Source organism: Athene noctua, chromosome Z, assembly GCF_965140245.1.
Source record: "Athene noctua chromosome Z, bAthNoc1.hap1.1, whole genome shotgun sequence".
NCBI lineage: Eukaryota > Metazoa > Chordata > Aves > Strigiformes > Strigidae > Athene > Athene noctua.
Window position 1 is genome coordinate 63,990,946 of NC_134077.1, and position 23,276 is coordinate 64,014,221.

At 38.2% G+C, this 23,276-nt stretch overlaps 1 protein-coding gene across 1 annotated transcript in view; it reads right to left on the minus strand.

The window, feature by feature from the left end:
* The window catches only part of ADAMTSL1 (ADAMTS like 1), a 503,340-nt gene extending 480,325 nt beyond the window's left edge, over positions 1-23,015 (minus strand). The window contains exon 1 of the mRNA XM_074931327.1: positions 22,918-23,015. Within this exon, the coding sequence (XP_074787428.1) occupies positions 22,918-22,998 (81 nt within the window). The 5' untranslated portion in view covers positions 22,999-23,015. The remainder of the gene's footprint in view (positions 1-22,917) is intronic.
* Positions 23,016-23,276: the final 261 nt, after the last annotated feature.

Consider the following 23,276-nt stretch of genomic DNA (forward strand, 5'->3'; position numbering starts at 1 on the left):
TCTCTTGTACAAAGTACTTAAGGTCACAAATCGGTGCACTTCATGAGGCAGGAGAAAAAATTAACATATCATTGGCACCCCTACAACAAAGAAATTGCTAAATTAAACTTCCCAGATGACCTTGAGAATAGGACAGGGATGCTGACTTAAAAATCTGTCAAGTGCTTTAAGAGTGAGCAAAATGACACAACCAAGCACCAGGGAAGTATCTTAAGTAAACAGCAACACTTGCAGATGCAGCTTAACATCCTTCCAGCCATGGCAAACATCCAGAGTTACAGAGGAATGTAGGTAGGGGAAGAGGGGGAGAAAGAAATAATCTGCATTAGGAGAGGACGTAAATAACACTTCCAAGATTCTGGAGATAACCAGCATGTCATCCTGTTATTCAAGATTATGAAGGAACAAAGTTCTGTTTCTAGTATCACTGGGTTTGTATAATTAGTATCATTAAATCTGTGTATTACACTTTGCTTTCAACAAGACATGGTATGTTATTGTGGGGAAAACTGTTTATTTTTTCCTGGTAGACTTGAAGAGGTATGAGATGAAGAAGAGAGACAAACATGAGAAAAGCCATGTGTCCATACAGAATGCAAGGGTTATAGCAGTTTCATGAAAATAAACTACTGCCAACGATAACCCAATTACGTTTCTTTCATTTTTTCTTTTTAAATTCAATGGACGAGCTGTTAGCCAAGAGAAGTCCAAGTCTAAAAGCTGCATCAGAATAAATAAATGTTTAGTTTAAGGCTTGTTAAAAAAGGAAATACCTACCCCAAAAAGATTAAGGAACATCAGAAGGAGTTATTTAAGTGTTTATCATAATGAAGTTCTGGTTACCTTCTCAGTTAATTATTTTTGTCCATACTTTCTTCTAAACCCTTTTCCAATGTGCAATGTATTATTTCATAAAACTATTCAAATAATTTCCAGTAAGATTCCTGTGCCTGCTTGTCAATGTTGCTAGAGGAATTCATTAAGTGAAAATCCAGGGTCATCTTCTATTCTGTTTTCATAACTTCCTCTGAACCACATCTTTTCTCATTTTTAGAATTTTCTCTTTCTTGAAAATTAAACTATTCTCAAAACTATTCTGTTCTGAAGACAACCTTGCTAGATTCCTGGCTTTATAAGTATTTATAATTGGTAGTGGTATGATAAAAATCATGACAAAATGTGAAGAAGATGACATATTTAATGAAACTGTTTCAAAGCAGTACCTAAACACTCTAATCTGGAAATGGCATAGAACCATTATTGTTTGATTTCTTTGTTTCACAGTGCTCAAACACAAAAGAACAATGCTGTTTCAATTTTAAGTAGTTTACCATTGGAGTTAAAAATAATAAACACACACCTCACTTAATTTAATCCTGTTAATTATGTAAACAAGCTTTGCAAAGGCAAATATATTCTTTTTAACCAACTATTTAAAAATAGTAATTGTACAGTCAATCATAACGCAAGAAGTCAAACTACTTCTTGCTATTAAAGACAATTACAAATCTCATATTGACTACACTGTACTTAGTTATTTAAAAATACTTTCAAATTAATTGTTCCTAAAAATTCATACTTCCTTCTTTTGTAGCTCTATGACTCTTATTCTTGCATCCAATAACCCACAGCAAAAGCACTGTAAACTCTCAACTTTCAATGCTCTGCAGTGATTTCCTACTTTCCAGATTGTATTAAAAAGATGAAAGACATGTTCCTTCAATTCAACTATGAAAGTTAAAGGAGATTTTCTACCTGTTGTTGACTTTATTAAGATTGGTGACATGCTCATCTAAACCAATCAGACACAACTGGAAAGGAAGAGTTCCAAACACTGTTTGATCCTCCATAGATGGTTTGCTCCCCTTTGTTTAAGAAAACCCAAAACCAAAACAACGCCAACATGAACACCTCTTGCTGCACTCCTTAATGACATGTAACCATCTGAAGTTATTTGAAGCTGGAATCCCAGTAATTTCATTCTCTCCGCATTGCTATAGGGGAGAATCCTTATAATTTGTGAACCTAACGATCTGTGATTCCTAAGAAACATTTCATACTGAGAGCACAAGGGCAAGGCTCACCTCTGAAACAGAAAAACAGCTCTAGTTAAGTTCCTAGCTTCAAAAGAGCTCTTCAGATCTCTCTTGTAACTCCTTCACAACTTTGAAAATTCAACATCAAGTGAAGAAGCTCCTGTTAAACATGAACAAAAAAAAAATACTGACCATTTTAGAATCCACCCTTTTAGACTAAAGCACACAAACCAGGTCTCACCAATGGAAAGTATATCCAGGTTGCTACATGACCATATACTCCTTTTGGTCATTCTAGCACACATTGAAGATGATTTAAAACGTCTCAACTTTTAAAATCCAGTATAAGTTATTTGTCCTTCTCAGAGTTACAAGTATACAACCCAGAGCTTCTAAGAAACTGAGAATCTTTTGATCCCTAGGCTTTAGATTGCAGATTAAGTGGGAAAAATTCTATCAGGTTAAGTCCCATGTTGTCTTAATCTCCTAGAAACATCTATATCTTTCTAATTTAGGCCATTTTAGAAATTCAGTCTTTCATCTGGGCATTTTGGAATATTTAGACAGAATAAACAGAAGTAAAAGCCCTATAAAACTAAATATGAACAGTATGAAGTGCTTCTAAAGTATTCCTAAAAAGAAAAAAAGAAAAAAGTACCCTTGCTTTTTAAAAATAGGATGTAGCATACAAAAATAATTGCTGTAAACATTATTTTGGCCTTAGGATATCTGACATTCTGTGCTTTTTATGAAATCAAAAATCTCTTCCAACTTCTGAGTTCATAATAGATGCCACTGTTCAGAAAAACACAGTCTACCGCAAGAATTGCAAATGTGCCAAATACTCATGTTTGAGAAATGAAGTAAAACTGTCAAGTTCAATATCCCTACTGCCAATTTTGCTTACTTTAAAGTTTCTGTATTACAAACAATCAGCTACACACATACACTCATATGCAGAACTGTAGATGGAATTTTTCATGAAGGTGGTGTCTGCAGAGAGAAGGATGTACTGTCAGTTCTTTGGCTTCTGTCTCCTGTATTTCAGCTATTCTATAGCATAGTTTATGATTATTGACAAAAGCATTAAAGCACAGTATTAAAAAAGAGGAAGTTTCTTCCTAATTCTGTTTTACAAATTGCTTTCCAGATTACGATTTTACTCAGTATTACAGACAAATTTATCAGCAACTGCAATCCTGGAAAAACCTCACTATCATGACTAACATAGGGATAGCAATGAAAAGAACTCTGAGGAGTTTGAAGGATATGTTCTTATGACTGATTCTTTACAAAATGCAGACTTTGGGGAGGAGACATGTAATCTTGTTATTACAAGGAAGAAAAATGCTCCCAGCAGATCCTAAACAACTTCAGAGCTGACGTGCATTTTGAGGTGTTAATCCTGTAATCAAAAAACATCCAGCTAACAAGAATGCAGCTAGAAAAGGTTCTGCCATTAAAGCCTGTGGTTTTCACAGCTGTTATTTAAATGGCCATGTTTTCTGAAGAACTTTGCAAAGAACTAGTTTGTGTTGTGCTGTGAGCTACCTAAAGATCATAAAAATCCCTGCTTTGAAATGAACCAATAATATAAAAAACACAAGAAAATATAAATTCTCATCTCTGTTTTGCAACTGGAAAATCTGTATAAAGAGTGCAAAATATAGGGTACTTAAGAGGTTTTAGAAATACAAGACCTCAGCTTGATCCTGTGGCAGGATCTATGAACAAAATATCACCCTCTGAGTGTAGAGTTATACGGGGGCAGGAAGTTTAAGGGGTATGCAAAAGACAAGCAGCAATCTTTTCTCCTATCTTGCTGTCAGAAGGGTTGCCCCCTCATGACACACAAATGGGCAATATACAGGACATCATCTTGTTCATCAGACAGTCAAACAGTTGAGCTTGAGGATAAAATCTTCAATGTGATATCAGTCTGAGTTCATGAAACAAATTTTAAAAGTCCCACCTCTTTTCTTTGAGATGTAAATACACATACTGAATTCCTTTTCCCTTATATTATTTTCTTCTTTGAGGGTAAAACTAATCCATGTCCTCTTTTCAGCCACATTCAACTTGTTTTGGTACTTGTATCCTTTTCTAAATAGTCCATATCAACCCTGTCTCTTTGTTGTAGGATATAGCACTCAAAGAAGTAAACCTTTGCCTCCTATCCCACTAGCCTAAAAACAACAGTGAGGATTTTTCTCCAAATTGCTATCTTGTCTCATTCCCCAAAAAATCAGACAGCCAGTTCAAATGGAAAATGCAGCTTTCTCATACTACATGATATGTAACTGTGTACTTCACTCCATCCTCATTATTGAACACAGGCATGCACATAAAACTTTGAATTCTGGCCTTTCCAAAACAACTTTAAATAGACAATTTACTAATATATGTATAGAATACAAGGGGAATTTTCCCTTAAATTGAAATTTTATAGACCTTTTTTCCTGGTATAGCAGCCACTAAGTCTATTCTGTAGCTTGCTGGTGCAACAGCTGTATCAAAATTTTATTTGTCCATTTTTATTACCTCCTTCTTTTACTGTTATTTAAAATATTTTGTCTGTATTTCAACAACATTGCCAGTAAGTATAATAACCTAAAAACTGGTGCTGTCTTTGCAGTTAATTCTTAAATTTTGTTTAAAAATAACAAGGTACCTCTGCACTCCAGGAAAACTTTCTTTCTAGATGAAAAAAAAAAAAAAATTAATTTCATCTTATCCCTCACAATTGATTAGAGGAAAAAACTCCCCAGGTAATTGCTTGTATAAGCATTCTTTCATTACATCTTCTTTATTAAGGGAGAAATAATGGCTGAGAAACTACACCACCTGAAAGAAGAAGCTTTGTGTGAAACACTGGTAGTGCCATCCTCCTTGGTTTCTCCAGCTCTTCATCTCCATAACATTGCTCAATCACTGACACTTCTGTGATGAAGTAATCTTTCAAATGCCAGTGTGCCCATCAAAATGTCTTTTCTTTCTAACAAAGAATTTACAAAGAAAGGACATTTCATTTTCAATACACTTTACAAATCTTTTCCTTCTCCTAAACCTCTTCTCCTCAGGTAAGTTAAGTATTATCCCTGTAAGACAAGCACAGTCCTAAAACACCACGGAGGCTTTGTACTGAAGCTGGAAGTAAATTCAAGCCACTATTACCTGTTCTTTAATGGGCAGATAAATCAGAACTTTATCTCTTCCTCTCTATACTAGTCTGCAGATTGCATTCAGCATTTTAATTTCATATAACTATCATTCCTTTCTTCTCAGATCACACGTTGTCATTTTTTTTATTCCTGTTTTATTTTAGTGGACCTTTTTCTGCGGTAACCCTGAACCTGTCAGAGACACATCAATTTGTACTAATGAATGACTTACCTTATAGAAAAGGGCATATAGACTTCCAAGCAAAGTGATAACCTATGGTGGATTAACATCCTTTGAATAAACATTGGTCTTGACTGATATGAAGACAAAATCAGCAGTAAATACACCTACTATAAAACATGGTTGTAGTATGTAATAGTTGTTGACACAAACAGATATGCCATCTGTAAATCTTTGAGTGCCAAAAAGTGAATGAGAATCCCCTATGTACAGAAACAGAAATATGCCTTGTAAATAACACATGGGAATAAGTAGCATATATTGAAATGCACTTTTATACATGCTATATTCCTATACACCCAAACAGAAAACAAACCTGTAACAAGACAGCCTATAGGAGAAATCTCTTGTAAGTTATTTTTTACACATACCTGATCTATCCACAGCTGATTTCAATTTACATATTATTGTATCTGACTTAGCAAAACCTATGGACCCTTAATAATGGAGCAAACTGGTTTCATAAGGCTCTCATGTTACACCATTACCTGTCTTCAGAAAATAACTTGAAAAATAAAAGCTGTATAAACTGATCAGTAGATAGAACTTGTCAAATCATTAAAAGTCAGTTCTTGAAGCTTCTTTTTAAGAATCTTGAAACAAAATTTTAAAAAATATATAGCAAAATCTCCATATACTACACTATTTTATCCATAAAGGTGAAAAAAGGAAAATATTTTTCTCCTCTACTTCTGCAGTTTCACTGATGATGAACCACTTGCAGTGATATATTCAGAGATATTTTTCAGGTCTGATGTGCAGAAATGAGTTGCAATGAGATGTGGCAGCAGTAGCATGCTTCTCTTAGTGTCTGATTCTACTTGTTTCAACATGCATTTCTTCCTTCCTAACAAAAAAAAAAAATCGTTCAAATGACATACTGAATTAATCACACTAGACTTTTACAGCCATCACAAAATCAGCTTTTTAATCCTACCCATTCTCAAGCCATTTCAAAACACAAATCCTAGACCAGTCAGGTCTATTTGCGGCTAAACCCCACACCAATATCTTCCATCAGTGCAGCTCCAATACACCTGTCCTCACTTACATCTAGAAAAAGTCTATGAATCAGATTAGCTCAGTTACCTCCTTTTTCCCTAAATCTGATTGCAGTTTGAGGCCTGGCATCACTGGGGCACCTGGCCAATAGAGCAGTAAGGAAACAGGCAATGTAGTCCTGGACCAGCCCTTGCCTGAACTCTCAAATGTAGAGATCAACAGATGAAATCAGCTCTTCTGCCCCACTTACCTGAGCACAAACTAAATACCTAGCCTAGACTTGGAGAGTCAGCCTAGGTCAGATCATTAGTGGCATTCAGTTTCTTCCCACTTGGACTTTTGTTTTCAAACCCAGTCCTTCAAAATTGACTTAGTTAACTAAGTGGAGTAAACTAGAGGTCTTAGGCAATTTTCAGTTCCACTTATCTTAGAATTTCAAAGAGATATTTCTATCCTACGCTTTACAGAAGAAAAACAAAAAACTTAAATCAGTGATTCATTACAAAACCTCTATCAGCTATAATTTCCCTCTTAGTATTGTGATGCAGTTTCCTTGCGAGTCAGGAACTCTTACAAATCTGTTCAGTTTTCAAGTATTACTATTGCTCATCTCTGGGCTGCAAATGTACAAGCTTCTGTATGAAGCTTTAGCATTTTGTCTTTAATTTTATCTATGAACCCTTTTAAAAAAAAAATAGACTGAATAAAATTTAGATAACTTTTTATTTCGCTTAGCCTTTGTTTCTCTCTGAAATTGAAGGTTTCAGATCTGTCTTCTAGAGGTTTTTTTTCTCTCTGTAAAGACAATAATTGTAAGGAGCCATGAAAAACCTACTTGTTTTTATTGTGTTCACAACATACAGCAATTCATCAGCTACGTTTATAGACTGCTGCATGTACACAATATTTAACAGGGTTCATGCATGTATCTGGTCCAGAGCGCCTGAGTCTACATGTTCAAAACACATTCATCCATATGAATTATTATTTTTCTTTTGGATATTTAATTCTAACTTGTTTGATTATTTTTCAAGTCCAAAAAACAATTCTATTTTCACAGGTGTATTTTTTAAAAATATTGGTAGTATTAACGGCCAGTCAACACCACTCTTACAATGCAAGATACATATAAAAACATGAACAAAGTTAGATTTGACAGGAGGAAATGCTATGTTATATTGAATTATCTTCTCTTCATCAAAATGTAGGCTATATCACAATAAAAGGTAAAGAAAATCAGGTAACTGTTTGAAGGACTTTCAAAGCAGTAAATCTGGAGGTTTATACCTGAGTAAAACTCACTGACTTAAAATGTAATTGCCTTCCTATATAACAATCTGAAAATAAGCATTCAAAACTCTAAGAACAGGCTTCCTCCAGCTCAGCAAACATATTTAAACTAATATCTGTGTTTACCTGCTTTGCTGTTTCCTGTTTTTCATGAATAGCTGAAAATCCTGGATATCTTTACCATTTAAATATAAAATTGTCCCTTTCCCTAAACTGCAGGAAACTGATTTCCATCCAAGAAGCTATGGACATTTGGAAAATTTCTATTCATGCACATACAAGCATGATGCAATAAATAATATTTATATATTCATGCACATTTCACCAAACAGAATTTTCCAACTTAACATTTTTCAATGCATTTTAGATATTTAAATTTAAAAACCTCTTTAGCATAATTTCTTGTGTGCTTATCCATAAGCAAAAATTATAATTGCACCTGGTGCTTTCTATGAGTCAGAGTTATACTGGAGTAACAAGAAGGTGAAAGACAGACACACCTCTTCCCCCTACACTGGAAGAAACTGGGTCACTTTTCCAAGCTGCTGAAGTCAAGACTCAACACGGGATAAAGGCTAAGGAAAAAGCAAGTGACACCTGGCTGATGGTTTTCTGCAATGTCTCATATTTTCTACCAGGAAATAAATGATAACAGCATCCAGTGGAGGGAAGGGGAGCATTAAGACAAAGTTAGACTTTTCTGTTAAGTTTCTGTTTATTATTAAGATGCCTGAGAGGCAGGGAAAGACCCTGCCAGGTTGGCTTCCAGAACACGCATACAAGCAGTTCATTCCATCCAAACAGGATTTTACATTATTATATTACCCACTGTCCTTATCACAACGCAGCCTTCGCAACTGAAGAAGTTGAAGCAAGTATTTTGAAATGTTTTAGTCTCCTCTTTTCAATCTGGTTTGTATCCATATACCACCTCCATCTGGGTTAGACCTAATCAATGCCATTTACTAGAGGAAAGGGAACACTGGGAAAGGAGTATACACTGCAGAGATTTACACAAATGACAAACAATGTATTCATTAGGTATGATTTGGGAGGCTCTATCTGCTTCTCTTTTCAGAATAGCACCAAAATGACAATATCTTCCTCACAGGGCAATGACCAGAATTCATGTAATACATTAGGACAGAATGAAGTGTGTTTGGAGTCCATTGTATTTGCTCATGTATAAGCAAAAATTCAGGGCACCTTTAACCCTCTCTTCTATTCAACACATTGTCTGTGAAGAAGATAGACTGGAACAACTGGTGTACCGTTTCTTTTGCTATTACTCTTACCCTTGAGAAATCAGATAAGCTTTTTCCACACCAGGATTCAATACTGTGGGAGAACAGAGAATTTTGCCTCTTCTGAGAATGGAGAGGGTTAAACTACAGGAAATTAAAAAATAGTCACACCAAATAAGATTGCTGTTTCCTTCTCCCTTTCGTATTTCCCTTAAAACTTCCTAAAATTCCATATGAATCCCCAGCAAGTCTGCAATCTGAACACACTCAGAGAGCACAACAAAAAAGTGCACATATCTTAATTAAGTACTTATTCTGTTACACATAATTTAAATAAATGAACAAGCAAACAACAAAATACCACTCAGCAGGATTGAAAGGACTTATTAAGGTATTTCCATTTGAGTTACCAATGATGAAGCAAAGTCTTCATTTCACAAGTAGTCACAGACAACATGAAGGACTAAATAAGCAGCTCACATAGAATCATACAATGGTTTGAGTCAGAAGGGACCTTAAAGATGATCTAGTTCCAACCTCCTGCCACGGGCAGGGACACCTTCCACCAGCCCAGCTTGCTCAAAGCCCCGTCCAACCTGGCCTTGAACACTGCCAGGGAGGGGGCAGCTACAGCCTCTCTGGGCAGCCTGTTCCTCTGTCTCACCACTCTCACAGGAAAGAATTTGTTCCTTATATCTCATCTAAATCTACTTGCTTCCAGTTTAAAACTCTTACCCCTTGTCCTATAACTACAATCCCTGGGAAAGAGTCCCTCACCATCCTTCCTGTAGTCCCCCTTTAAGCCCTGAAAACCTGCTGTAAGGTCTCCCCAGAGCCTTCTCTTCTCTAGGCTGAAAAACCCCAACTCTCTCAGCCTCTCCTCATAAGGGAGGTGCTCCAGCCCTCCAATCATATTTGTGGCCTCCTCTGGACCCACTTGAGCAGGTCGGTGTCTTTCTTATGCTGGTGACTCCAGCACTGAACACGGTACTGCAGGTGGGTTCTCTCAAGGGACAGAATCATTTCTGTCAACCTGCTGGCCACCCTTCTCTTGATGTAGCTCAGGATACAGTTGGCTTTCTGGGCTGTGAGCACACATTGCCAGCTCTTATTCAGTTTTGGATCCACCAACACCACCAAGTTCTTCTCTGCAGGGTTGTTCTCAATCTATTCTTCGCCCAGCCTGTATTTGTGCTTGGGATTGTCTCAACCCATGTGCAGGACCTTGCACCTGGCCTTGTTGAACTTCATGAGGTTTGCAGGGGCCCACTTCTGTAGCTTGTCCAGGTCCCTCTGGATGGCACAACGCTTCCCACCAGTGTGTCAGCTGCACCACACAGCTTGGTGTTGTCAGCAAACTCGCTGAAGGTGCACTCAATCCCACTCTCCATGTCACCAACAAAGATGTTAAATAATACTGGTCCCAGCACAGAACTCTGATGGACACCACTCGTCACTGCTCTCCACTTGGACATTGAGCCATTGAAGGCAGCTCTTTGAGTGCAATCACCCAGGCAATTCCTTATCCACCAAGTGGTTGACCAGTCAAATCCATGTCTCTCCAATTTAAAGACAAGGATGTTGTGCAGGACAGTATCAAATGTTTTGCACAAGTCCAGGTAGAAGACATCAGTCACTCTTCCCTTATCCACCAATGCTGTAACCCTGTCATAGAAGGCCATGACTGTAAAACTTGCAAGTGGAATAAAACATACAAACCTCAAATTTCAGCTGATTGATCACAGGGACTTCTTCATAATAGAGTATTAAATTTAAGTATTTTGAAATTTATATTTCTTGCAAATTGCTTCCCTACATGTAATAGATGCTTATTTTTTTCTGTGGGACAGATTAAAGCCTTTCAGCAATAAAAGATAACAAAATAAAATGCAGAAATATAACTTCCCAATCCCTCTTCTTTAACTGAAATTCATTCACTGAATATTGGATGCAGTTTGACCACAGGAACACAAAAAGCTGCCTAAGGTTGTTTTCATAACGCACAAAAATATTTTAACTCCCACATTAATCCCACAAACTCTTAAAAAACAAAAAAAAAAAAAGAAAAGAAAAAAGAAAAGAAAAGGAAGAAAAAAAAAAGAAAAAAAGCCAACAAACAAAAAAACCCAGCAGTAGCTCTGCCAGTAGGTATCTATGCCAGTAGTACTTTTGTACTTGTACTTTTATTAACCACTGGGGTTGGGTAATCTTATTTGCTATAATCCCAAAACGGTCATTACATATTGAGATATTTTTGGATCATACAGATTGCTGACTAACAATCTACTTAACTATGAGTTTTTTTCTGAGTAGGTTGATGAACTGTTGTTGAACATTTTATATTGATGAACATTTTATCATATTACATGTCCACAGTGTCCCGGTGATATGTCAGCTTTCTTCTGTAGCTATGGTCACTGTTTCAGAATATGTTGTATTATAATTAAAATCCCATAAGGATGTTATAGGAGCCTGACAAGGCTCTAAATACACTTTTATAAAAAGCTTTACACTTAGACTTCTTCCATGCTTTCATCTTGGCTTGAATTTTTAAGGGGGCCTAGGAAGATCCAGGCTCTCAGGTTCACAAAGCCGGAATCTGTTCTGCACAAAAGCAGACACAGACCAGCACTGAAATTCTGCATGGAACTATATAAGCCAAACCAATATTTCATATGGAAACAGACCACTTTGGCTTTGTACACATAGAAGAGAGGTAAGCTTTCAAAAATACAACATCACATCAGCAGTAAAGTTCAACATCAGCAGCAGTTAATTCCAAACCACTAGCATAAACTACAAATACAAGGGTTTTTACACATTTTTACAAATACACCTGTTTTCCTCCTAATACTATCATAGCCTCAATAGAATGCCAAGTTATATCAAGGATAGAATCAACAACAGAGGAATATGCCTTTTAAAACAAAATTAGCCCATCCTTTACTGCACAGGTTCTTTCCTTTACTGTTCTCGTATAAACATTTCAAATTATATTAATGAACTCTTTTCCTCTATATTCTTACCTTGTTGGAGGTCTTATGTCACATAAATGACAGAGCTTATAGTTCTAATATTTTTCTTGGTAGTAAAGCAATTTCAAAGGGACCAATAAACACTCTAACATTCAGAATTTTTTATCTGTGGTCTGACATGAAAACATGCAGTCTCCAAGACCAGGAAAAGGGTTGTTCTGCAACCCAGAATATTTCAAGGATCCTATTAAAATATCAGTTCTACTTCCCTTTCATCAGCAACCAATTAATAGTCTGCCAGTGCTAGACATGTGGCAAGACTCTGCAATTACACTTATTCATTACAGTTGAAGATAGTCTTGATACTGTATAAGCCTTTTTTCTTTTTCCTCAGACTACTGCTTTACAGTTGACATACAATTGACATAAAACTTGTTCTAGGTAAAAATTTCTCCTCAAAGTTGAGGTTTCAGTTTAAGGAAATTAAAATTAAAAGCACTGCTACAAAAACAAAAACAAACAAACAAAAAAAACCCACACAAAACCAACCAACCAAAAACCAAAAAAACCCCAAACAAAAAACAAACCAACCAAACAACAACAACAAACCAAACCAAACAAACCCTATTATGATTTCTTGAAAAAAATATTCAGATTCAGTGCAAAAATGTAATTTATATCAGCATCTTCAAAGACTGGTCCATCACCTAAATTTCAGGAAAAAGAGAAACAAGGACATGATGCAAGATAATTTCAGAATTTTAAGCCTGAGCAGAAATCCATGTTTCTCTCTTACAGAAATCTGAGATACCAGAAACATTTTTGCTACTAAGAAGAAAAAAGAGGAGGAAAAAAATAATCACAAGCAGACCTCTATTATCCAAGAAATCTTGTAAATCGAGAGAAATTAAACAGTCAAACACCAACCGCTCCCCGCCATAACCCTCTGAACAGCTTGCAGGTTTCATCAGTTAAAGTCGTTTCAGAATGGTCTGCTTTGACCAGGTATGAAGAGAGCCTCTGATAATCAATTTCAGATAATCACAGGAAAAAAAAATAATTCTGAGCCTGACAAAGTTGTTTGGTTTGTGGGTTTTGGGTTTTGTGGGTTTTTTGGGGTTTTTGTTTTTTTTTTTACTTCAGATGTAATTAAAATACAGATTTTACAGAAAATAAGAAAAGTTTCTGAAATTTCTAAATGCTCTAGAAGTAAGCTCCTCCTAAGATTTTTCTTCTGATGACCAGATATTTCTTTGAACAGTGTTAATCCTTTCGCAAAATTGCCTTTTAGCAACGTCTAATAATTTTGTGGAGTTTGTGTTTATATATCCTCTAGTAAGGTAATTTTTTTTAACTATCAGGGTGCAGTCACTCTTATATTATCTATCTAAAATGTTAAGTACCTCACTTTTCAGCTTGCTATCCCCTGATTACTTCAGGTCGGTCAAGGGAAGTGCAGAAACAACCACCTGTCTGATGAATCCTGATGTATTTCTCCCTCTGAACAGCAACCAAGCATCAGGTTTTCCTGTTCCCTTTCCCTTATGTGTATTTTCTAGCAGATAAAAACACCCTTCACTGTGTGGCTGCTCAGTGTCCAGTAGATTCTTCAGTTAGCATGATAAGAAGATTAAGTTCGGTTTCCAAATTCTATTAGAAGTTAATGGCAGTCAGGTAACCCCTATGCTCAACCTCCTTCAAAAAGCCAATCACTGGATAATAAATCCTTTCCACGCTACAACCTCACTGCGATTCACCCAGGGCAGATGTTGAAACTTTACCATTAAAGATGCGTACATTTTACAACCACATTGTTTCAAACTGGTTTAAATCAGGAAAACAAAATAAATAAAACAATGTAAAGATAAAGCCATTTCCTTTTATTCAACGCCCCCAAACTACATAGTCTTCATTTCAGTGTGGTCATTTACTCTTAAATACAAAACATGATAACAATGTTATGACAATGTTGCCAAAAGTATCAGAGACTGAATACTAAACAGAGAGGAAATAAACACTTTTCTAATAAAAATGTTAATACAGCACAAACTTCTAGGTTAAAAGAAAACCAGAGTTCTTTCCCGTCTGTGTGAAACTTTAATTTGTTCTGTATCTTAGTTTTGCTTACTACAAATTAAGCACAGTTTTGGTAGTGTGTAGTTCACATTCAAAATCACTCATTAAACCTCTCTCTACCCTCTGTAATTCAGTGTTAACGTAATGAGGGCAAGTATCTTTCAAATGTAGAAGGGGTATTTTTTAATGATTTCTACTTTTGCCCCACGTATGTATATGAAGACTGTAATAGCTTATTCTTGTAAGCGACTACAGGATAAGTGTACATTTTGTTAGCAAATAAAAATGCTTAAACATTTATGAATAATGCAACATGAAAACATGGAATTTAGAAAGCAGAGAGCTCACTTGCTCATGAAGTTCAGTAGGAACCTAAATACCAGCATAAATTCTGCTGAAAGCCAAAGGTTCTGACCCATCTAGCAACTGCCCTTTAATCTTCTGAAATACTCCTTCATAAACACTCAGCAAGGGTTGGTTAGCATCTGATAGAATTTAACACTACACAGGAAAGTTTCAACAAGAATATATTTGTAGACAGGTCACTGCATATAATGCTGACTCATACCTGAAAAGTATCTCTTAAAAAAAAAAAAAAAAAAAAAAAAAAGGTTATATTTAAAGTTAGAAAAGCACTCACCTCCAGGATAAACACTGCCTTCAATTAATCACTGCAGTACCTACAGCACAGAAACTCATAGGTACTTTATTTAAACTCCAAGTGGATTTCAAGAGTTTACCTTTTGACTGCAGTCTTCCACTAAACAGAATTTGAAGAGTCACTGTACAAATTACAGGTGAAGCACTATGCTTCAGGGAGAGTGTTTGTAATAAGCCTTTGGATGCAACATCCGTTGCCCTTATCTGTGAGTTAAAAGTTAGAAGTAAAAGGCAATGGGGGAGAACATACCAAATGCAGAGGTCTTGTTGCCTTTATAGGGACTGTTCAGACACAATTTTCAAATCTGCAAACAAGTCAATTCATATGCCTGATTTCCTAGGTTCACTGGGATCACTTACAACTGAAGTTATAAACACACAACACATGAGGATGAGCATGACTGTAGCAAAGGATTCAGAAAGCCGGGTAGAAGTAAGGGGGGAAGAGAAAAAATATTTGGAAATTAATTTCTGTCTTTTACGTTGGCACACCTTTTATTCATTGAGAGATGCAAAGGCAGCCTTTTCTTACTGAAACTTATAGATGTTTAAATTGTCAGATATCAAAAGGAGAATTTTCTAATAAAAATTCAGAGAAAAATGAAACTGTTTTCACTTCAAAATGGTCCCACACACCACTCTATGCATCAGTCTACCATGGTAAATTGCCATGAAATTATTGACACTGCCTATTACAATTAAGCAGTTATTCTCTCCTTGGAAAAATAAATAAATAAATAAATGAAAGAGTAGTTTTACAAATGCTCCATTTTTCTAAACATCAGTTAAGGAAAATGATCACTGAGACTTTCAGCTTTGACCTTTGCTGCCTCCTTAATTCTCCAGCCAACTGAAAAAGTTTAAACACTTAAATACCAAATTTTTTTGAAATTTAAAGGAGAGCCTGAAATGTCTTTCACCTCTTAAAAAAAATCTTCCCTTCTTCAGTTCCCCTTCTTTACCATGACATAACTCAGCCAAGCCTATGGCAAAAAGGAAGGTGTGTTTTTCAGTGCAGCAGTGGTCAGCCATTTCTTTGGGAGATAGCATAAGTCAGGATCAGTGTGGCTCCCCTCTATTTCCTCTAAAAAAACCACTGAGAGAAATAAAATAAAATAAGATAAAATAAAATAAAATTAAATTAAAAATTAGCAGCCACCTGGGACTAGGTTTTGGCTATTATATTACATACTAGTGTCATTCTTATACATGAAGTCTTTCTTTCACATCAGTTCTTCATAGAATCAAAAAACATGTGCAAGCCAAAGAAAAACTGGTTTCTGCAGCCCACCTGAGCTACATGGAGAGTGACAGTATTATTATAACTATGTCAAAATCCACAAGCAGGTCTTTCTGTTCAACACAATACATACTCCTGTTTAATCTGCAAGTCAGAACAAAACAAAATTAAACAATTACTGGCAGTTTTGTATAAATCCACTCCTCCATTATTAAATGCCTCATTGAAAGAATTGACTTATATAGTGTCAGTTTAAAAAAATATATATTTGTACAGATGAACATTCTGGAAACACTTGGTTGAGTCAAAAGTAACAGTATCAAACAACACTCCACACGCCATATCTGGGACTGATGTAATGCAGTCATTATTTATGGCACCTAGCCATATAGGACTATGAACACACTGATGCATGGATGCAAGAATAGGCTTTGTTTAATTTCTCTGATGGATATTATTGGCTGAGATAAGACAGTTCTGCTAGATCACCCACTCCATTCCCACACCAGTCACGAACTGGTGTATAAGCAGCACATATAATACTGCTCTCGTCCACTCAATAGAACAATATGCTTAAAGAACCAGACTTTCTGTTATCCAGCAGAATTCATTGTTATAATCTGATTTCCCCTGTATATTTAGTCCAAATTATGCAATTTCTTTTTTCCTCTCCTTTATTTTTTCCACCTATTTGTAGAAAATGTAACTGCCTGACAAACCACACCAGTGATCTATTCATCCCACAATTTATTCCAAGGCACAAGTGCAGGTCCACTTAATAGATTTCCCAAAGGCCTTGAATTGTCTCTTTTTTTCTCATTTCTTGCCCTCTCATTAACTTTCCTTGCACATACTTGTTCAACAATTATGCTGACTGCACATTTCTTTCAAAAGGAATACAAAATACATACCCTTAAGACTGAGAAGGGTCTGAAGAGTTTAATTAAATTTAATAGGGGCATGACTCAGACACACATGGCATTACCATGGCATTGCACATTCACATACCAATTCTTGTAAACAACATGTTACATTGCTTACTAAAAGAGAAACAACTAGTTTGCAGCTGGGACATAACTGCATTTTTAGGGTGCAATGATGTGGTTACATGTATCCATGCTCTTGAGCTGTTAAGGGAAGATTTAAAATACAGAAACAGAAGCATACAGGGAATACTGTGGTTCCTAAATCCAGCTAGTGACTTGTTAGTCTACTCACCGTACATCATCTCATTAGCAGACTTCATCATGTTTGATCATCTTTTTGATCACAGGCAAGACATAACTTTTGCAGGAAAAAAAAAAAAAAAAAAAAAAAAAGGACAGTGGAGAGTAAAAGTATTGAAATATGGACTGCAGTGAAAGAGGATTAAAAGCATACACCGGGCTCATTTTTGGTTGGTGGGGGTTTTTTGTTGGTTTGGAGGGGCTGGGTGTGTGTGTGTGTGAGGGGGGAGGGTGTTAAGAGACCTCAAATTCTAAGGAAAAGATTCAATTTCTAATCAAGATTTTCAAAACTCCTGATACAAAACACATGCTTATTTCATAGCCATACAGAATTCCTTAATCCTTGGAACACATAGCAGCAATAATTTACATCATCTGATGTTTCCATAAACTCTAGTGGTGTCCACTTTGTGCACCCATATGAACTTCTACACCAAGAAAATAGATGCATTTTAGTGTACAGGTTACATTTTTATTAAGAGAGGTAATTTACAGGGACATGAGACTGGAACATGGTACCAGCAACCTAATCGAGATGATCAAAATTTATACCTCTACTTTTTGAAGGATATGTTCACCTATCAATTTTGCCATCACTCATTAGTGAGTATTCCATTTCTGTACCTAACCGTATGGTTGCATTATCAACCCAATTGTTATTGAAAGTACTCAGGAATGGGGCAGTATTTTTAAACCATGAAATCTGTCACACAGCTCTAAAAGAGGAATCTAATAAAATTTCAAATCAGATAGATGCCGTAATAGTATAGTTTGAATCCCTCTTTTTCCTTCATCTTAAGGAGGCGAAAGCCTCTACAGAAGAGTTGTTTATTGGGGTCACACAAGAGAGCAACAAGTAATATTGTCAGAGATCATATAACTTGTCAGAAGTTGTACAATCAGACCAGTGCTAAAATACTCCCATTCCCTGTGTTTACCTCTTGACCTATTACAGCTCTTGTATCATCTGCATTTGGATCTCACAAATCCTTCACTCACCCCACCTTTGCACAACATGTCCAGAGGAAAACATGATGGTAGGATCAAAATATAATATCTGTTTGTGAATAATCTGACTTTGGTTGGTGCAACAGGAGACGAGGAAGTACAGCTTCTTTCCCTGACATATGCACACATTCACATATGACCTGTGAAAATGTGTGAAAATTCTGACAGCTTAAATCTCTAGTGAGCTGCAAGCTATGAATGCTCAGAGACCTGTAACTTAAGCAAATTTAGTCTCACTTTCACAATTCTAGCAATAGACATCTCCAGTACAATGCCTTCTTCCTGCTAAAATGTCAATGTTTCTTCCAACAGAAACTAAGGGGGTTTAAGACTTTCCATGAAAGAAATGTCATTACAACTGCTTTAAATTACAATTTTCCCCATACACTTGAATTTTCAGAAATGACTCCACAATTTTGCATGAAACTTTCCTAAAAATTTTTGGTTGAAGTCAGGTTCCCACCATGGTAAAAAGCTAGCCCAAAGTCTTCTGTTCACCAAATCTCTAAGTAAACAGAAGCTCTGCAGTAAAGGGTGGGGCAGGGGCACAACTGGTGGACACAAAGTTGGCCATGAGTCAACAATGTTCCCTTGGCATAAAGAAACCAAATTGCATCCTGGGCTGCATTAACCAAAGAATTGCCAGTAGGTCAAGGGAGGTGATCCTTTCCCTCTACTAAGCACTGGTGAGGCCATACCTGGGATTCTGTGTCCTGTTTGGGGCTCCCAAGCACAATAGAGAGATAGACATACTAGACAGAGTCCAACAAAGGTCCACAGAGACAGTGAGGGAACTGGATCATCTCTCTTCGAGGAAAGACTGAGAAGGACTGTTCAGCCTGGACAAAAGTTGTCTCAGGGAGATATTATTTAATATATAAATAGTCAAACAGAGGGTGCAAAGAAGATGCAGCCAGGCTCAGTGGTGCCCAGTGACAGGACCAGAGTCAACAGGTGCAAACTGAAACACAGAAGGTTCCCTCCAAACATCAGGAAACACTTTTTTACTGTGAAAGTGACTGAGCATTGACACAGGTTGCCCCAAGAATTGGTGGAGTCTCCATCCCTGAAGATATTCAAAAGCCATCTGGACACAGTCTTGGGCAACTGGCTCCGGGGGGTCCTGCTTGAGCTGGGGGATTGGACATGATGACCTCCAGAGGTACATGCCAACATCAACTAGTGGGTGATTCTGTGATTCTAACTAGAAAGCGAGAGGGAGATTTATTATTCGAAACAACAGGTACTTCAATGATATGACAGATGATGATGTAAAAAGAATATAGCTTCCTGCTGCTTCATGCCTTTAGCTGACAATGTAACTAAGAACTCGTTTTATCTACTACAAAGCCCAAAAGAAAACTCCGGTCATTAAAGTAACAAAAGTTTATTTAAGCCTTCCACAACAAGGTGAAATCTCTTTGAGTTTGCTCAGCTTTAACATTACCAGCCATAATTATCTTCATCAATATAATTTTGTCCATAATACTACCAAGATCCATAAGAAACACCCTACAAAATTATTTTGATGGGTACGAACAGCTTTCAAGATAATTCTACATGGAACAAGTCAGGGCATGAGGATATTTCAGTGCTGGCTGACTAGTTGAACTATTTAAATTTACTATTTGTATTCCAATAGTTTGTTTTCATCTCATTTTTTTCTACAGTCTCATCTAAAATGCTTCCAGACTACAATATTTTGACCTTCTAACATGGTCAGTTTATCTAATGTAACGATTGTGAAAGTATTCCTGTTTTCAGTAGCTTTGACCTGCTTTGTTTCCAATTTTATTCATGAGAAAGGAAGGTTATAGTATTCTCTAGACAGTGGAACAAAACTCGGTGTATTTTTAGTTGGCAAGTATTTTGTTGGAGAAAAGGTAAAGGTAGAAGATTGATACAATTTACTATTCTGTCACTACAAGCAAGTATTTTAGAAGCATGCTTTCTTTTCCATATGATCTATTTCCTAATACACAAAATACTCATACTTCACTCCCTCCCACCTGTTGTGGACATAAAAAAAAAGGAACACTATAGCAGCCACACTATTTAAATATAAAAAATATAATAGGAAATTGCAAATATGAGGTACAAAAAGTCTAGGAGTACGAGAAGCATGAAAATTCAATTTACCAGTGGTCTACATTTCCCTACACCCCTTCCAGACCCAAACCTGCTCATATCCCATCAGCCCATAAAACACATGTGAAAACGCCTGCACTTATCCACAAAGTTCATACACAAAGTTTTAAGCAGAGCTAGAAGCTACTACAATAACTCTCATGTCACACTGCAATTAATAACGATAGTTTAGGTGCTTTTGCTGAGGTATCTACTATAATCTCTTCCACATTTTTAAAATTAGTTCCAAAATACAACTTGAAAATAGAGTTCACACTCGTAACTATTAATGGATCCTACTTCTTACTAACTGAAAGACCCAGTTTGGTCTAGTTTCTGCGGGACTTATAAAATAGTAATAATAACAACACACAATTTGAAGACTCAGTTTATTTCTCCTTCCAAAAATAAAAGACAGAAATATCTACTTTTTACCACAATACGGTATGGAAATATCATCTAAATTCTGGTCATACTTAGTACATGATTCATGGTCATACTTAGTACATGAGAACATGATTTTTCATCTTAATTTAGTCTAAAATTTAGATTAATACAATGCAGCATTACAGAATTATTGCCAATTTTAATATCCTCTTTGTGATATACAGACATACCTGAGATTGCTTTCTGAAGTATGTCTTTAATCCTCACTTATTCCACTATCTCACATTACAAATGCTAGAAAAACAACAGGAGGCTTCCTGGGCTGATTATGTTCTTGGCCTTAGGAAATGTACATTGAGGACAACTGATTTTATTCACACTACTGCTGTGTAAATCTGAGACTAGAGGCAGGAGGCAGCACCAAACTGCTATTTCAAGAGTAACACTATCTCGATAACTGTAAAATGAAATTCATGTAACTAATTATCCAAAGGAAACTAAACGTCTGTCCCAGCTTCCAGGCCACTGCACTGCATCTCACTCACTCCACACTTTTTCAAATGTACACCTGAATATTCTGTATTTGATCATAAAAAGAAAGGGGGGGGGGGAAGAAAAAAAAAAAAAAAAAGAAAGGAGCTATATTAATTCCTCACAAAGAGGAGCTGCTTGCAGGAAAGAGGGCAAGCAGGTGCACAGGGCCAGGATAAGCAGGGACAGACCAGGGGAGATGAGCTCAGTCTCAGCCCTAGGAGCAGAGCTGCTGGCAGGGTTAAAGGATGTGGCAGATGAGGTTTTCACTGCAGGATCACAGTTATTACAGTTCTAGTGGCCTACATCAGAAACAGATAGCAGATCCCATTGGTCTCTATAGGCCAGCTTGTGCAATCCTGAGGCACATCAGTGCTACCAATGCACCCTGTAGCCTTTTGTCAACAACTTTTCCAGTAACACAGTCATGGTCCAGTCCTGATCACATGCCTGCAGGTGTAGATTGCCATTGCACCTCCTCCCCCCCACCCCCTCGGCCCCCCACTGTACTTCTGAATAATTTCCTTCACATGGGATCCAGAAGTGGTGCAACAATGCAAGGCAAAGTAACATAAAAACTTTGTCTATCAAGATTAAGAACTTTACTCAGATCACCAGGCTAACCTGCTCATGGATGTGCAGTTAGCATAGAGGTTCAAGGGAGGAGAAAATACATGGCCAGGAGCACAGGAAAAGACCAAAAACCGTCCCATTCAGCAGCAGCCTGAAGTTCTATGGAGATTAATATTTCTAAGTTTAGTTCGAGTAACCCTGTACTTTTTTTTTTTTTAAAGGGTTGGTTGGTTTTTTTTTTGAGAGGGTTAAGTGCCCTAAACACCAAAAGATCATCATCTTTACTGCAAATAAGCTATTTGAAACTCATCTTCAAAATTCAAGAACAAAAATGAATGGGAATGATTTAGGAGAGCCATGTTCACACTTGCTTTTCTTTAGGGCGCATACAAAGCTGAAAATGAATTCATTTATTGTCTCCAGAGGGCTGACTGGGGCATCATCAGAGAGGCTATTTTTCTTCCTTCTCTTTTTTTTTTTTTTTTTGCTTTGGTTAGAGTCTGAAATAGAAGCCGAGCAATGGCAAATTGATAACTAAGCAAAGCAAACTACCTGCAGAGTACGTTAGAGGATGCAAATTACACCCAAGGGAAATAAAGTGACACGGCCCAGCTCCGCGCTCCGCTTTCAGACCAAAATACCCGTCTGAGAAACGCGTGCGGGGGGCTGCCAAAGTTGTTCTGCATCTTGCAGAGTATTCCTCCCCGCCGAACGAATCTAAGAACCTCGCCCGCCGACACTCGGCGAAGCTCAGCAGGATCGTAACTTCTGTAATAACGACCCTCCCTCCATCCTCCCTTCCGGAGAGCTGCAAAACCAGCCTGGCGCAGGCTCCCGGAGACGTCCGCTCAGCAAACACAGCTGCAGGCAGAGCCTCCCGCCAGCCCTCCGCGCCGGGCAGCGGCTGCGAGCGGCCGCCGCGGGTACCTGCCGGCCGAGGAGGAGCCCCCCCGCCGGGCGGGCGGCGCTCCCCCAGCCTGGGGACGGCGGCGTCCCGGCGGTGCAGGTGCGGAGCGCCCCGCTGCGACCCGCGGAGCTCCTGCTACCCCCCCGGAGCAGGGAAGCCCCGGACAGGAGCTGCCCGCCTCCCCAGCCCTCCGCCCCTTCGGGGAAGACGGGCGAGCCCCGGGACCCCCTTACCTGCGCGGCGGCGAGGAGCCGCAGGGCGAGGGAGAGCAGGGAGGCGGCAGTGCCCCGCCGCTGCCCCGCCGCCGCGGCCATCCTGCTCCCGCAGCGCTCCGCCGTGGTGCACCGGGGGCCGCCCGCTCCGCCGCTCCGCGCCCGACTCGCGGCTGCCCCTGCGCGCCTCTGCGAGCGGAGCGGGGTGCGCGGCGCCTCCGGACCCCGCAGGGCAGGGAGGTGCGCGGGGGCGCGGCCCCCCGCTGCCGGGCGGCGGGGAGGGAGGCGGGAGCCGCCGCCGCCGGTCCGCCCCGCCCGCTGCCGCCGCCGCCTCCCCCGAGGATCCCGCAGGGCTCGGACGGAGCGGGCGCTGCGGAGGG